The sequence below is a fragment of the Meles meles genome, chromosome 12 (assembly GCF_922984935.1).
Source record: "Meles meles chromosome 12, mMelMel3.1 paternal haplotype, whole genome shotgun sequence".
NCBI lineage: Eukaryota > Metazoa > Chordata > Mammalia > Carnivora > Mustelidae > Meles > Meles meles.
Genome location: NC_060077.1, coordinates 70,658,916 through 70,673,596, shown reverse-complemented (window position 1 = coordinate 70,673,596; position 14,681 = coordinate 70,658,916). Strand labels below are relative to the sequence as shown.

At 54.9% G+C, this 14,681-nt stretch overlaps 1 protein-coding gene across 6 annotated transcripts in view; it reads right to left on the bottom strand.

Moving 5' to 3' along the window:
• Nucleotides 1-14,681, bottom strand: part of CTIF (cap binding complex dependent translation initiation factor) — a 283,525-nt gene that overhangs the window by 117,375 nt on the left and 151,469 nt on the right. For all 6 annotated transcript variants that reach the window (XM_046025092.1, XM_046025096.1, XM_046025097.1 and 3 more), the window contains one exon: nt 12,587-12,663. In XM_046025092.1, the coding sequence (XP_045881048.1) occupies nt 12,587-12,663 (77 nt within the window). The remainder of the gene's footprint in view (nt 1-12,586; nt 12,664-14,681) is intronic.

Here is a 14,681-nt window from a genome sequence, read left to right as displayed (position 1 = left end):
ATGTTCCAAAGCTCAGACAGCAGCATCCTTTGGCTTAACACCTTCCCCAGGGAGGAAGTACTCTCGCTCACAGTCCACTCTACAGAGGAGCCATAGACGGGGGACGGAAGAATGGAGGGAAGGGTAAGGAAGGCACTGTCGGAAAGATTCGAAGTTGAACCTCAAAAGAAAAAACACCAAACACCTCATACCCATTCAGAGCTACCGGTGGATTTTACTAGGTCATTTAAAGTGGGGGTGGGGGTTGGAGGGAAAGCGATGACACAGAAAGAACTAGAAACAGATACAGATGGTCACTGTCCCCTGGTATTCACGCTCATGTATCGTCCTTTCCCACACTGTACCGGGGTTAGTCTGTATGACCAGCAGAATACGGCAGAAGGGATGGGGTGTCACTTTCGAGATTAGGTTGTAAAAGACATGACAGCTTCTCTCTGTCTCGGTCTGTCTCTGTCTCTGTCTCTGTCTCTGACTCTGTCTCTCTCTCTCGGATCACTCATTCTGTCATGCGCACCCTACAGAGAGCCCCACATTGCAAGGAAATGAAGCTTCCGGCCAACAGCCAGTGAGGAACTAAGGCCTGCCAACAACCACGTCAGTGAGCTTGGAAGTGGACCGTCCGGTCCCATCTGAACCAAGTTTTCAGATGATCACAGTCCCCGCCAACAGCTCGACTGCGATCTCCAGAGAGACTCTGAGCCAGAACCACCCAATTAAGCTGCTCCCGGATTCCTGACCCTTGGAAACTGCACGCAACCATAACTGTTTTTTGTTTCAAGCTCTGCATTTTGGAACCGTTTGTTACACAGCAAGAGATAACCAATACGAGTGCCCAGGCCAAGCTCCATTTCCAGCGAACTCTCCTTGGACACGGTAAATGGTGGAGTTCCCGGAGCCGTCACACACACACAGCTATGATCACGGACTCGTGTGCCCTGCAAACACACATATGTGCGTGTGGGTCCTCAGCTGTGCACTCCTGGACATTTCACCTGCTTTCCAAGCATCATCCCGTTTGAGCTGCAGAACAGTCTTAGAAGGTCAATGTTCTTTGTTACAGATGAGAAACATGCACGGGGCAGGTGCAGAAATGCCTCTGAGGCTCCATGTCTAGCAACAAGCCCCAAACCAAGTCTGGACAAGTCTGCACACTCAGGGGGCCACCCACACATTTGGCTGCGGTGACTCCTGCTTTGTGACTTCCAGAAAGGGAAGGTAGGGGCCCAAGGGATGTTTGCTTAAAGTGAGGGACGGTTTTAGGCCTTTAGGAGCTAAAAATCCTGTCTTCAGAAAATACAACCCATACACCCTCCCTCCCTCCCTCTCAACCCTCCCTGTACTGGTGTCGTCTCAGGGTGCGGGAAACTCTCAGCCCTAGATCATTCTCTTAACTCAGGTCAAATGTAAAGTGACCTGCTCTGGTTACCCATTAAGGCCAGGTTGACCACTGACATCCCAGTTCATGAGATGGGAGGCAAAAGCAGAAAACCTGGGGCAACAGGCGCTGTTCAGGAATAGTGGGAGGTAGAGGTGGCTTCCTTCAATTGTGCCCGAAGAAGCACCACAGTAAAAATAGACTAGAGCTTCGGCCAGAAGAGTGTGCCTCAGGCTCCCCTGCTGTCCCGAGGGCGGTGGCATGGGAACTGGACAGGGGGGCCTTCGGAGGGAGCTGGCCTTCGTGGGCCCTGCCTAGAGACATTCCATCGATCACCTCCCCACCCTACTCTTGACTGAGCATCCCCCAACCTTCCAGAACATCAGGGCCAAGTCAGAATTCTGCCCTCCGCCTGTCCCATCCCTGCTCTCTCCTCCCAGCCACGGCTGCAGCTCACGGTTCAAAGGCCCCAGGTGTCCTGCTCCCGGTGATGAGGCTGTGCCATCTGCTCCCCGATGCACAGAGCCAGTCTGGAACACGTTTACTGTGGCCACTGGGCCACCAGACCAAACAAACCGACACACAGCCCCATACTGTAGTTTTTTTCCTTCTCACAACCTGCCTCATCTTTGTTTTGGGTCCCACACATCTTCCCGGAGTTCAACGCTGGCTCGGCAAACAGAAAGTCGGCCATCAGCTGAAAATCGGGGTCTGAAGACGGCTCAGGGGCTGACGTATTCCTGAGGGAGGGTGTAACTGTGGATAATGTGCCCCCCCCCCCCCCCGCCCCGGGAGCTGCTTTTGTTCTGGGCTCCTGTGTTCACCTGGAGAGGTGGCTCAGGATTCCAGGCCCTGCCCTCCCTCACACCACTGACCCAGCAGCTCCTGCATCTCCTGGGGCCTCCCCCCACCCCCCGCCATCCCCAGGTCCCTCTGGTGCTGCACCTGCTCCACGTGAGCCAGAGAGCTGGAGGAGGCAGGCAGAGCTCTCTGGGTGCAGGCCAGGCCTGCCTCTGTGGGGAAGGTCAGGGAGAAGGACCAGAGAGGCCCCAAAAGACCTTGCGGGGTACAGAGAGGGGCAGGTGGGACCTGTATGATGGGAGGGAACCCGCGGGGTGACAGTCGGGGGGAGGGGTCCGGCGCAGACAGAGAGCACAGTGAAGCCCATGTAGCAGAAGGGAGGTGTGGGGGGGTCATGGGGGCAGGGCAGGCAAGGGGGGCAGGCCTCCAGGGAGTGGAGGGGAGGGGGCAGGTCTGGCTGGCACTGATAGGGGGTCCTGAAGGTCCAGGAGGAAGGTTATATGCTGGCAGGTTCCTTCACTGCTCTGTGCAAGCTACTTTCCTCAACTGTAAAACGGAAGTAAAAACGATGTCTTTCTGGGGGTTGTGGGAGAAGATAATTAATAATTCTGTCCCGAACTGCTCAGGTGCTAATGTTTTAGGGGCTGTAAGTTTTAAGCTCCCCCTGAACTGCTGGTAAGTTTGAGTGTCCACGTACAACCGGACCTCCAGAGCTTGCCACAGCTGTGGGCCTGCTGCTCCTGGTGCTCCGGCTGTCTGTCTCTCCGGCTGTCTGTCTCTCCGGCTGTCTGTTCAGATCTACTCGGAAAGAACTGGCAGCTCCATCCATTCCGCATTTTCAAGGGCAGTGAGATGCCTGCACATGCCATCTGAGAGACGACCCCTGGGCATGCAGGGGACAGGGGACACCTTGGTCTTCATTTCCCCCCTGGGGGTGGGGCAGAGCACAGGCATCACCTCCGAAGACCCAAGGGTCTATCTTCCTGAGTTATTTTAATTCTGTTTGCTGATGTCTTGCCTAATTGAGCCCCTGCATCACTTCTGGAAACCAGCCCCCCTTCCCCGCCAAATACTCCAAACCATAATAGCGGCCACCGTGGCTTCCCTAAAACACACTCACTGGAATAAGTGACTACACTTAAATTACTAGGGAAGACTCAGAAATAACTGCTGGAGCTCAGGGCAGACGCTGATCAGGCAGGAAGGCTGCTTGGTATTTTTGAAACCTGTGCTCACATCCCCGCTGGGAAACCCTGGGGAGCACACCCTGGGCCCAGCCCCCGGGGAACTGGGGGAGGAGGAGGGGCACTTGGCCCTATGGTCTTCCCTGGAGAACTGCCCACCATTTCAGAATTCATACCACTCCTCCTCCAGCTTCTCACCGGGGGGGGCCCCCACCACCCTGGCTACCGAAGAGACCTCCTAAATATGTCCACGCATGAGTCATCTGAACCAGGGAAGGGCTCTCCAGGGGCATCTGAGCCGGAGCTGGGGTGCGGGAGGCACAAGGTGAGTGGCTCTGTCGGGAAGGTCTCGTCTGAAACCTTGCCATTCACTCCTTCCTTTGAATTAGGCACAGCTCTGCACTCAGCCCATTAGAAAACAGCAGCCCCATGCTGTTCGCCACCGGGACACACGAGTTAATTAGGGAGCGTATGTAGAAGGCTGTGAAGGACCCGAAGAGGGAGGTGGAGCACGCCGGGGAGGGGACAGAGAGCTTTCCGCAGAGGACTGGTTGGGGACCACAGGCTCTGAAACCAGACTGCTCGGTTTTGCCGTCTGGCTCAGCTCCTGCACCACTCTGTGCCCATGACTTGCCCCATCTGTAAAATGGAAATAAAACCAGTATCTCCTTGCTAAGGCTGGTGGCAAGATGAGAGGAGCTGCTATTTCATAAAGGGCTCAGTGTGTCCTGAACGTGGTGAGCATCCTGGAAATGCTTGTGAAATTGCTGAGTGACTTCTGGAGGAGTGAGGGTGGGCTGGGCTTGCCCGGGAGGGCCGGTCAAAAGGCCCCAGAACCAGGGGCATGTACCGCCTGCCCTGTGAGTGAGGTGGTCCCAGGCAGCATCCCAGCTCCAGCAGCCAGAGCACTGGGAGTATGGGGACTCGGCCAGGTGGGCAGGGTACTAGGGTGCCGACCTAGACCACACTGGGTCCTGAAAGATGCACACGGGGCAGCAGAAATGGCCTGCCTTTCTAGACCTTTCTGGAAAGGGCACAGGGGCTGGGTTGAAGATACCAGCGGCACTGGTTATTGGCACTGAAAGCCCCAGCTGGCCTCTGGGGTTTCTTCCGTACCCGCCATTGATGTCACCTGTCCACACCTCTGCAGGCTGTGTGTCAGTGTCCTTGGGACGTGGCAAGAAGAATGGGCTTGGGGGGGGGGTCCTTAGCTCCTCGAGAGCCCCTGCCTAGGGAGGGAGGAGATGGTCATGAAGCCGAGAGAGGCTGGCGTGGGCCCGGGGCTGCCTACCACGTATGACACCCCCAGGCAAGGCTACGCAGACTTGGTGCCCGGGGCCCAGTCCCTGGGGGCCCCCAGAGTTGCCTGTTTCCATAGGCTCCAACAAGAGAGGCAGGACTGGGGGTTAACATTTCTGAGCCAACTCCTGAATGCCCACGATGGCTGAAACTGAGAGACCGAGGTCCCTGAGGAGGAGAAACTGAACCCACTCAGGTGGCTTTTCTTGGGGTATCCAGCCTCCCTCCTGTCCCAGGCACAGAGCCTGTGAAGGTGGCATTCCTCCATCTCAGCCAGTTTCCTAGTCGGCAACCCTGCCACCGCCCAGGCCTCTAGGCGCGGGGCCCCCTGCTTCCGCTTCTGCCGGCTCTCTTGCCTCCTGGTCCCTCTCTTTCCCCATCTGGCGTCTATGGGGTCTGAATACATCCTACGATCTGGAAAGAGGGCAGGAGAACGAACAGAGAAGGGCAATGCTCAGCTTTCCCAGAGCGGGCACAGCTAGGAGATGCCCACGGCCAGGGTGGGCAGGCCCGGCACCTGGGAGCTCGGCCAAAATGCACAAAATAGCCCTCCCACGGATACAGGCCCAGGCCCAAGGGACATGCTGGCCCTTCCCTGGGACAGGGGTCTCGGGGCCTTGTTTTCTTTCCCACGAAGTGCGATGCACAGAGCCAATCTCGAGCATGGAGCGTGTGCCAGGGAAGAGGGGCAAGAAAGGGCACCCAGGGAAGGGACACTGGCCACCTGAGTCACAAGCCAGCCTTTCTGGGCCCTCTCACAGCCAGCTTTGCCTAGGATTGCGGCGCGAGGTGGCTGCGTGGTCCACGGGGGGATCCGGCCATCATGACTGGTACAGGGGCTGCGGTCTTCCCTAGGCCTATCAGGGCTGGAATTTCACATCCATTGGACACGGATGTGGACATCTGGTTTCAAGAAATGAGCTGTTCTTCTTTCCAAGAGTGCCTGCTTGGGGGTGGGCGTGGGGGAGGGAGGAGAAGGAGCCTAAAAATAATTCCTATCTGACTCATGTTGCTTCGAATCTGACAGGGCTGCCTGCCAGGTGGGGGTCTGCCTGTCCCATTTTCTTATCTATCTTTAGCAGGGACTTAATGAGGGCAATTTCCTTGCTGGGATACAAAGACAAACCTCAGGCTATGGCAGCGTGATCTGTCGCACTGTCCCCTGGGCTCCTGATGACAGGGTGACAATGATGGTCACTGCAGTGCTAAGCAGTACGGGGGCTGGGGGCGGCTCAGGGATGGTGTCATCCCAGGATGGGGCGAACGAAGCAGAGGTCCTCTCAATGAAACCCAAGCCAGGGGACGTCCCGGGGAGGAAGGGTCTTCTGCTCCTCCCTTCTCTGGCCCCCAGCTCTACTACCACCAGTCACACAAGATAAATCACTAGGTCTGAAATCCCATCCCTTGCAATACCTTGAGCACCTCTCCACCCCGCTTTAAAGAGCGATTCACCAGAGCAAAGTTCTACAAAGTCCCGCGAACACCAAATTAGGGAATACCGAACCATTGCTCCCAGGGGATATACAGGGTTAGGTTTCTGCGAGCCCCGGCCACCACATTTTCCCCATTTGATCAATCCATAAACTTTATCTTATGTGTTTCTGCTTAAAGACAACTGGCTTAATATAGAGTGTTGATGCATCAGTGGTGAACTCACAGTCAACAGCACTCTATCGGTCCTGAAAATCCGTCCTCGGTACCAGGACTATCTATAACTCGTGCGGGAATGACACTGATCTAACACGTGTATGTTTCTCCAGAAGATCTATCACAGCCTTCTTGCCCTTAGGAACAGTAGACAGCACCTCAGCACTACATTTGGGAGCACTGTAAACAGCAAACTCACCAACACGAAGCACACGCATGTGAACATCATGGTGCTAAGTGGATCGTGAAAAGGACGCTTGTTTGCAGGTCGAGGGCTGAAACACAAAGGTGGGGCGTCTCCCGACCTGACCTCGGCTGGGAACGTGTATATTGGGCAAGACAAATTTCTCACTGCCCCGTGCATGTCCGTGAATGACCTTGAAAGGACTGTGAATACCGATTTTGGGGGTTACACACATGTTTTAGCAAGTAGGCAAATTTGCAAATATGGAATCCGCTGGTAACGCGGACTGACTCTCCTTCCAAAAGGGCTAACTTAACAACTTGTGCGAACGAGCCAATGGCTAAATGTAGGGTTCTGAACGAGGTTATCTCCTGGTTGGCAAGAGCTGGGACTTACATCCTTACAGGATAAACCTCCATGACTGCAGGGGTCACGTGTGGCGCTGAAGGGAGCGGCAAGCTCCCCTAAGCAACTGTGACTTACGGGAAGTGAGTTAAGGAGGCAGAGGGCATCCCTAGGGTCCTCGCCCCTGAGCCTAGAAGTGAGGAGAAGGAGGGATAAAGTGATTCTGGAATGGAATGAGGGGTTGCCCACACCCAGCAATGACCATCAAAGACGTGACAAGAAGTGGGCCAACCAACGGTCGATGATGGTCCTAAAATTGTATTTTCGTCTTCTGAGTGAGAAGGAGGACGAAAGTATAAGGTTGCTGAGGAAGGTGATGTAAAATTAAGGAGGCAGCTGAAACAAAAGTTTGCCTTCTCTCAGATGACAAGTGCTGGCCCAGGAAAGGCAGACCCTGAGGAACAAGCCTACGACACCCAGGACCTAGGACAGGATGGTGGGAAATGACAGGGGCTCTGAATTCTCATCTTCTGGCCCAAGAGATGGAGCGATTTTGTTTAGGAAAAGAGAACTCTGCACGAAGGTCATAAATGGCCCCGGAAAACATCTGAAGAATCTTGGAGAACGAAGTGCTAGAGACTGTAGCTGTGTGCATACAGTTCCAATTTTCCAAAAAAACCCAGAAAAATACAATTATTCTTTCTCTCAGAGAATCCCAAACAGATGATTTGGAAGAAACAGTGTCACCATGAATGGCTAGCACAGATTTACACAAAACCAGACCAAAAGGACTGCCTTTTCTGAAAGGGTCACTTGCCCAACACATTTAGGGAACCCTGCAGACATCAAGATTCAAGGAATGTTTCCAGGGGTTTGTCGCATCACTATGTTGGGGGCCGGACTTATCCATTAAAAATTTTTGATATGTAGGGGGCACCTGGGTGGCTCAGTGGGTTAAGCCGCTGCTTTCGGCTCAGGTCATGATCTCAGGGTCCTGGGATCGAGTCCCGCATCGGGCTCTCTGCTCGGCAGGGAGCCTGCTTCCCTCTCTCTCTCTGCCTACCTCTCTGCCTATTTGTGATCTCTCTCTGTCAAATAAATAAATAAAAATCTTTAAAAAAATTTTTTTGATATGTAAATCATACAACAAAATCTACCCTCTTAAATGACAGAATTCAGGATTTTTAGTTTATTTACCAAGTTGCATATCCATCGCCCCTAATTCCAGATGTCCTGTTCATTTTTATCAGTGACCCAGATGATGTCACAGAGAGCTTGCAAAATCAAATCTGATGGCTGACACTCTGCCCCTAGGGAAAGAGCCTGGCACCCAGGGAGGGTTTGGGCACCTGCTGGCAGAGGAAGGGAAGGAGGGATGAGATTCTTAATTGGTTCCACAATTAGAGGGCACCGAACCACGGTCATGGTCATTCGTAGGACAGAGGCAGCAAGAGTGGCCGGAGGCTCCAATCACCCTGCAGTGTCGAGGATGTGGTCCGATTGCACCACCTGGGGATGCAGGGAGGGGGGTGGCATGCAGAAGTGTGGGGACAGCTCGCTCTCCTGCTCCTCGCCCAGCAGGGCCATCTGACACTTAACTGGATGACCACGTCATTCTTTCCTTCTTCCTTTCAAATCTGCTTTGCACATGCAGCCAATGAACCGTTCTGAGACCTCACTTAATGAAACAGATTAATCTGGAGAATGGCTCTCCTGTGTCCCCAGCTGCGAGGGCAGCGTGGGATGGAACGATAGTGCCTATGTTCGCTGCCCCGCTCTGTTAGGAGGCTGGGCTCCAGAGGGTTGACAGGGGCTTGCATCACCCTGGGCCAGGGCCCATCAGGAACCAGGAACTCTGGCTTTTTCCTTCCACTTAGTTCAGCTGGGGTGGTGGCGGCAGCGAGTTCCACCCTTCTAGGTCTGTGCCTAGGGAGATTTGGGGGGTGACTTCTGGGGGGGGGGTGGTAGGAATCCCCGGTTCCTGCACCTGTCCAGCTGTGGCAACTTTCACGCTCCTCCCAACCCCCTTCCAAATCCTCTCTCACGGTTAGTACAAAGCCCACCTCCTCCAGGAAGCCTTCCTCAGCATCCCTGCTGGCTCCTTTCTCTGAACGCTCAGATGCTGCAAGTCACACACCACATTCTGGTGGCTTCAGGAGCCAGAGAGGTTTTGCAAGTTACACCTCTGGCCCCGGAGAGCAGGGACCAAGCCTGGCACTTCCCTGCTCTGCTTCAGAGCCCAGAATGTAGTACGGAGCACCACTCCGTCAATTTCAGGAGGAGAGTTAAGTACTGTTCCCACTGGGGTATTCGTTGTAAGAAACCACCCAGACTCCCTTTCAGGAATTGTGCACTCCTTCCCCCCGCGGCTGCTGCACCTGCTGGGGCGGACATCCTTCCAGCTCTCAGCCCCTGTGGAAACTGCCTTGGGTGATGACAGTTGCTGGCATAAGGTTGTGGCAGTGGGGATACAAAGACCTGCTCCTTTACTCCATCGTGGGACAGCTCTGAAGTCACCTCCCTGTAGGGTCAGAACTCCCCAGCTAGACTGCCCTGCAGCCCAGCTTCTCGCTCTGCCCTACCCTGCTCCCTTCCCTTCCCATCTACAGCTATTGATCCAAAGGATATGCCTCAGAAAAGGCTCTGCCTGCTCCTCTCCAACCCAGAGTCAGCTTCCAAGGGAACACAGACACTGCCGGCTGTTCGTTGTCTCAGTTTGCTCGCTCTGCAAAATGGAGCGGGATGGGGATGGGTGGAGAGAATGTCTCAGCCCAGCAGGGGAGCACTCACTCAAGGTCAACACAGGCAGTGGGTCAGCAGCATGGCCAGGACTCTATCCTCTGGGAGCCCCCTCCTCTGTCTGCACCTGCTGGGTGGGTAGATTGGGGCGGGAGAGGAACCTCTGTAGGGCCCCCTCCAGCCGGCAGCGCTCCAGGGACAGAGCACCCGAGGCCGCTGCTCTCTGAGGAGTACTTGAAATACTCAGTTAGTACTTTGCTATCACGAAATGCATCGTTTTGCCTGAAATCAGCAAACATCTTTGAGTCGATTCCCAAAAGAAAGAAGTGGTTACTAGTTGTCTAAAAGTTTTGAGAACATTTTTCAGGACAACAGCCTAGGAACTGTTCAGGAGCTTAAACTTTTTCTGCAAAACAAGGAGAAGACATTCACAGTTCTACCTTAATCACAGAGCCCCTGGGAGCAGCCGCTGGAGTGTGGGAGCAGAGGGGCCCTCCTGCCTTGTCTGCCTGGGTGGTTGACCCTGGAGGGAATGCAGGGCAAAGCTCCCTGGGCTCGAAAGTGAGATCACAGGGGACAGCCCAGCCCCTCTGCAGCCATCTCCTCACCCCTCGCCTTATGGTGCTTCCCGTGTACCTTGGACTTGAGCGGGCTGGCACTAAGCCCATTTCTAGGGGCCTTAGAAGGATTTGATTGTTCAAGCCTCTCACTTCGTAGACCCACTTTACAGAAAAGGAAATAGGGGCATGAAGCAAGTTGCCCAGGTCACAGAGTTAGTGAATGGGGGAGGCCGAATTCACATCCAGGGCCTAATTCCAGGGCATGCGTCTCTGACTTCAACAATTGGGACGAAAAGCAGCAAGGGCACGCCCAGCCTGGCCTCCCGCTGGAGCCGGGATATGAAGCAGACTTCCTGCTTCAGGCTACAAGGCACCACACAGCCCAGCTTCAGCTACCAAGACGTTTCTTCCCCGAGCCCATCTTGGGTCTAGTTGAACACCGTCCTCTTCCATTACCAACTAGCTGCCCCTGGTTTGGGTCCCTCTGAATGCGACGCAGCTGCTCTTAGCCGCCGTGTAAATCTATCATGAGTTTATTGGCGTGACCGTTCTTTCCCTGCAGCCTCCTCTTCCCTGTCCCTGTCCCGTTAGCCTCTCCTCCCGGGACATACTTTCCATCCCTTTAATCATCTTTATTGCCTCGCTTTGGACCCTGTCCCGGGTCCACATCCTTTGCGAGGTGCGCTGACCTAACCGGGCATTCGTTAACATGAGCGTAGCCCAGCGGAAGGTCAGCTTCCCCGTGCGTGCGTGTCACACTCCTCTTCCTATATTCCTGGGGCAGCGGCTGCTTTCCGGAGGCCCACCACGGTCCGGGGGGGTCGGGGGGCGGGGGCGGTCCCACTTAGACAGGCGGCCAGGTCCATGAGCCAAGGTGTGGCTGACCTGGAAGGAGAGCAACAGCCTGCCGCTGCTTCTGGGTCAGGGGGTGACTGTACATTCAAAGTTTGGGGATTCCCCGCACCTCCAGACGCAGACTCGGGACTGGGGGGAGCAGGGGAGGAGGGACACCCAGCCTCTGCTCTCCCTCTTCCCCAGTCGCTCGAGAGCCCCATTCCCCTTTTAGAGATGTGCTCCCTACTTCTTCCCTCCTCTAGGAGCCCAGAAACGAGGCATTAGCCTCAGCAAAGCAGCACAGCACTGAGGCGGTCCACACAGCAATCATTCTGGTCAAGCCTGCCTCAGGGCTTGGTCCAACGCTCCTGGCTCAGTTTCCCCTTTCCCTGCTGCTCCATAACGTGCCTAGTGGTTCTGGTTCCTAAGCCAGGATGGCCTTCCTTCTAGTTAGTGGTGTGGTTCCTGTCTCCTCGGAGGGCCTCTGACCCACTAAGTCCACCAACTGATGACGAGGAGTCCTGGGGACCTGTCCTCCAGGCCGCCTGAGCTGTGGCCAGCACCCAACGGGCCTTGTTCAGGGCCCCTGTGTGGAGGGGAGGCCCAGGGACCCTAGTCAGCCACGACCCTCATTTCAAGGGGGCAGGAGGAGAACAGGTACCTCCACTTTGTAAGGAATGGATGTTGCCTAGACTGTTCCCTTGGTTCTCTAAGAATTTTCTGTTCATTAAAGGTAAAACCACAGGCCATCCCTTTGATCCAAGAAGAGATTCCCTATAGAGGTACCTGCCTCTATAATTCCCTGGGCAGAAGCTTTTTTTCTCTTCCCTTCATTCCTGCCTCTTTCCCTTCCTTCCTTTTTTTAAATGTTTCCAACCAGAAATAATTGATGCATATCCAAACAGAAAATACACTCTAACCCTGCTTTACAATGAATGTCACAGACTACAAACATCGCTCTGTACCTGGAGTTTTCCACTTGAAATCTACCATGAAGACTTTTCCACGCAAGAAAAGTCTCCCCGGGAACAAAGGCAGGTCTTCCTGGGACTCCAAGCCCCTGCTGCCTCGGGGCACTTTTTCTGGCCCCTTGCTATCCCCCGGCACGCCGAACTATGGGGAGAGCCTGGGTTCTGCCCAAGTTTAAGTGAGCTCCTCCAGGCACGGGAGAGCAGGTGCACGCGCGGCTACTGATCTGCGGGTCTCCTGTCAGAGCCGAGCACAACCAGCGACAACTTGCGGTGACTAGGGAAGAGCGGAGACACAGATGCCCTTGGAATCCTGAGCTTCGGAGCCTCCTGGAGGCCATGTCTCAAAACACACATCAGCTGGGACCTAGTCCCTTGAAGAAGGCCGTCCTTGCTGCAAATGCAAAGTGCCTTTCTCTTCCTGAGCTGTGGAACCTGCAACCTGTCCCTGGTCTCCTGGAGGGATCTCTTTCTTGGGCTAGCCCCGAGAAGTGGGGCTCCCGCTTCCCAACTGGTACCTGACCCCATCGCTTCATCTCACGGGTATCAGTGGGTCCCCGGGAAAAGCAAAACCCAGGTCAGAACCAACAGAGCTAGAGACGGCTGGCCAAGGACAGAAAACCCAAAGCTCTCGACGGAGTCTCTCCTACCTCCGGTCATTTCTCCTCCGTCGGAACAACTTCTTCGTGTGGGCAATCTCCACTTCGTGGGGCATCGGGTGGTAGCCCTGTGTGGTGTGGGAGGAAGGGGGATCGTGAGTAACTTGTGAAAGAAAGCAAAGACCTTCTTGCACGTAACCATGGATGATAACGTCTATGACCAAAAGGAAATCAGGAGTTTGGAAGGACTAGACTCTGACCGCCAAATCCAGACTGAAAAATGGAAACTGTGTTAGTCAATTTCCCACCAGGCAACGATGCAGGAATTACAGGACCAAAGAACAGTAGGGACACAAAGGGGACCTCAGAATGTGTTATATCCAGCCATGCAAATTCCAGATGACAACACTCAGGGCCAGAGGGATGAATGAACCCACTCAAAGTCTTGAGGAGAATTAGCGATGGAGTTGGGACCAGATCCCGGATTCATGGCTGCATGACCAAGGCCATGTTACTCTTTGAACGCTCATGACTTCTGTATGCTCCCTGACACACTGGGGATGTCAGGATCTTCTCTGAGCTGTCGAAGGGACCAAGAAGATGCAGCGCCTTACAAATCCCGAGCGTCACGGAGATGCAGTGTGCTAGGACCCCGGCTGCCTCCCCCTGGTCCAGAATGGCCCTTCCAATTCCGCCCCAAGACCCTTACTCCTCATATTCCTGGGGAGTGTTTAGGAGAAATGCGAAATACTTCAATGCTTTTTTGAACCTTAAACTGGGGAAAATTCCAGGAACGGTCTTTTGTACATTGTCATCGGTACAACTACACACCTATGTCAAGGTTGGAGATGGACCCTCTGCTTATAATAGGGGCTGATTCTGCCTATGCCAGGCCCCAGGCAGAATGGTCTGCAGAAGCTGGGCTGATGGCCAGCTCTGTTCTTAACCATAGTCCTCCCCCCAGCAGGAAAGTGTGTTATGGTGGGACATGGGGGCGAGCACTGGCATCACATTATGGGCAACCTGTAGGGGTGGGGGTGGCAGGGGGGTGGTGGAAGGGACCCGGGCCTGGAGGGCTGGGAGGAGGGGGTGGTCTGACTTGGGCCTGGGATACCTGTGTACAGGTCTGATGCAGACTACACCCTGAGTGTCATCCCCCATGTGGCCCACGAGGCCCTTCATACGCACAGGGTCAGAGGGAGTAACAGGGCCCAGTGTGCTGCAGAGCAGTCAGTGAGCGTTCCTTTAGCCCAACTGTCCCCACTTTATAGATGGGTAGACTGAGGCCCAGATCCTCTATGGTACCAGCCCTCTGGTTTCAGGCTCCACTGCGGAGGGCCGCACCAGGCTGCCTTCTCAGGATGTAGCTGCCAGCCGAGGTGGGCTGGATGTTGACAGCTCTGGCCAGTCTCAAGGAGCTTCCTGGGGTCGGGCAAAAGGAGGACAACAGACAACAGGCTCAGGAGGACAGGCGACTCTAGCATTATGGATGCATCATGGCCTAACCTCCTACCGAGTCCACGGAGGGAATGCACATTTCAACATTCATTGTCATAACACCCCCTCCCTCCTACCCTGTCCCTTGCCTCCAATAATCTGGCCAAAAAGTCATGAATGAACTCCGGGCTCCAGACAGCCACAATGGGCCCCTGCAGCCTTAGGATGTGCTTTGTTTAATGGTTTTCTCAAAGGATATTATTTGCTTTTCTTTAATACAAAACACAAACAAGGAAAAACACGACGTCTTCCCCTCTCATTTCCCCTCTCCCATCCTGACCCAGCTCTGGGCTGGCCCCTTCCCTCCCTCCGGGCCTCGGGTCACCACAGGAACACACTGGGTGTGCCCCACGCAGACAATGGAAGGAAGCTGAGGCTCCCTTTCAAGCTGGCGGCCTGGACTGGGACCTCACCTCGGGGCCGGGCAGACGGAGCTGTCCGCAGCCCTGGGCCTTCCATGAGCCCAGGACGTGCGGCCGCCCTTGTTTGGGCTTTAGAGTCCGGGGCTCTGCCCTGCACCCTGTCCTGTCTTCCATGCACCGTAGCAGGAGGCAGCCGCCCTCGGGACTCTAACGTAGTTGCAGTCCTAGCTCTCCCTGAACTCAGTGTGGCCCAGGGGACCTGCCGGCCACTCAGGGCTTCTAATGAA